This window comes from Egretta garzetta, unplaced genomic scaffold, assembly GCF_000687185.1.
Source record: "Egretta garzetta isolate BGI_Z169 unplaced genomic scaffold, ASM68718v1 scaffold1683, whole genome shotgun sequence".
Lineage (NCBI taxonomy): Eukaryota > Metazoa > Chordata > Aves > Pelecaniformes > Ardeidae > Egretta > Egretta garzetta.
The window spans coordinates 5,003-5,634 of record NW_009259142.1 but is presented as its reverse complement, the minus strand read 5'-3'; the positions used below and the strand labels follow the sequence as shown (position 1 = coordinate 5,634).

Sequence of the window (632 nt, the reverse complement as noted above, 5' to 3'; positions counted from 1 at the left end):
CTGCGGCTTCGCCTCCACCGTCCTTTTCGGGTTGGTTTCCTCTTCTTTAGTTGATCGTTTGGGCCGGAAAAAATCCTGCGTTCTTTTTTCCTTGACCTATTCCGTTTGTTGTTTGGTCAAACTCTCCCGGGATTATCTGGTGCTGGCGGCGGGGAGGGTTTTAGGGGGTTTGTCCACGGCATTGCTCTTCTCTGCCTTCGAGGCGTGGTACGTCCACGAGCACGTGGAGCGCTACGATTTTCCGACCGAGTGGATCGCCGTCACCTTCTCCCGAGCGGCTTTTTGGAACAACGTCATCGCCGTGGGGGCTGGGGGCACGGCCGATTTCTTCGCAGAGTGGTTGGGGTTGGGCCCGGTGGCCCCGTTCATGGTCTCCATCCCCCTCCTGGTGCTGTCGGGGGTTTTCGCCGTGAAAAATTGGGATGAAAACTATGGGAAGAAACGAGCTTTCTCCAAAACCTGCGGCGACGGTTTGAAGTGCCTCCTCTCCGACCGGCGCGTCCTTCTCCTGGGCACCATCCAGGCTTTGTTTGAAAGCGTCATCTACATCTTCATCTTCCTCTGGACGCCCGTCCTGGATCCCCACGGCGCTCCCTTGGGCATCGTCTTCTCCGGCTTCATGGCCGCCCGCG

General features: G+C 58.2%; 1 protein-coding gene across 1 annotated transcript in view; it reads left to right on the top strand.

The window, feature by feature from the left end:
• The window catches only part of MFSD5 (major facilitator superfamily domain containing 5), a gene marked incomplete at its 3' end in the record, with an annotated part of 2,189 nt that extends 1,560 nt beyond the window's left edge, over nucleotides 1–629 (top strand). Inside the window, exon 2 of the mRNA XM_009635554.1 lies at nucleotides 1–629. Coding sequence (XP_009633849.1) covers nucleotides 1–629 — 629 coding nt within the window.
• Between the last annotated feature and the right edge of the window lie 3 nt (nucleotides 630–632).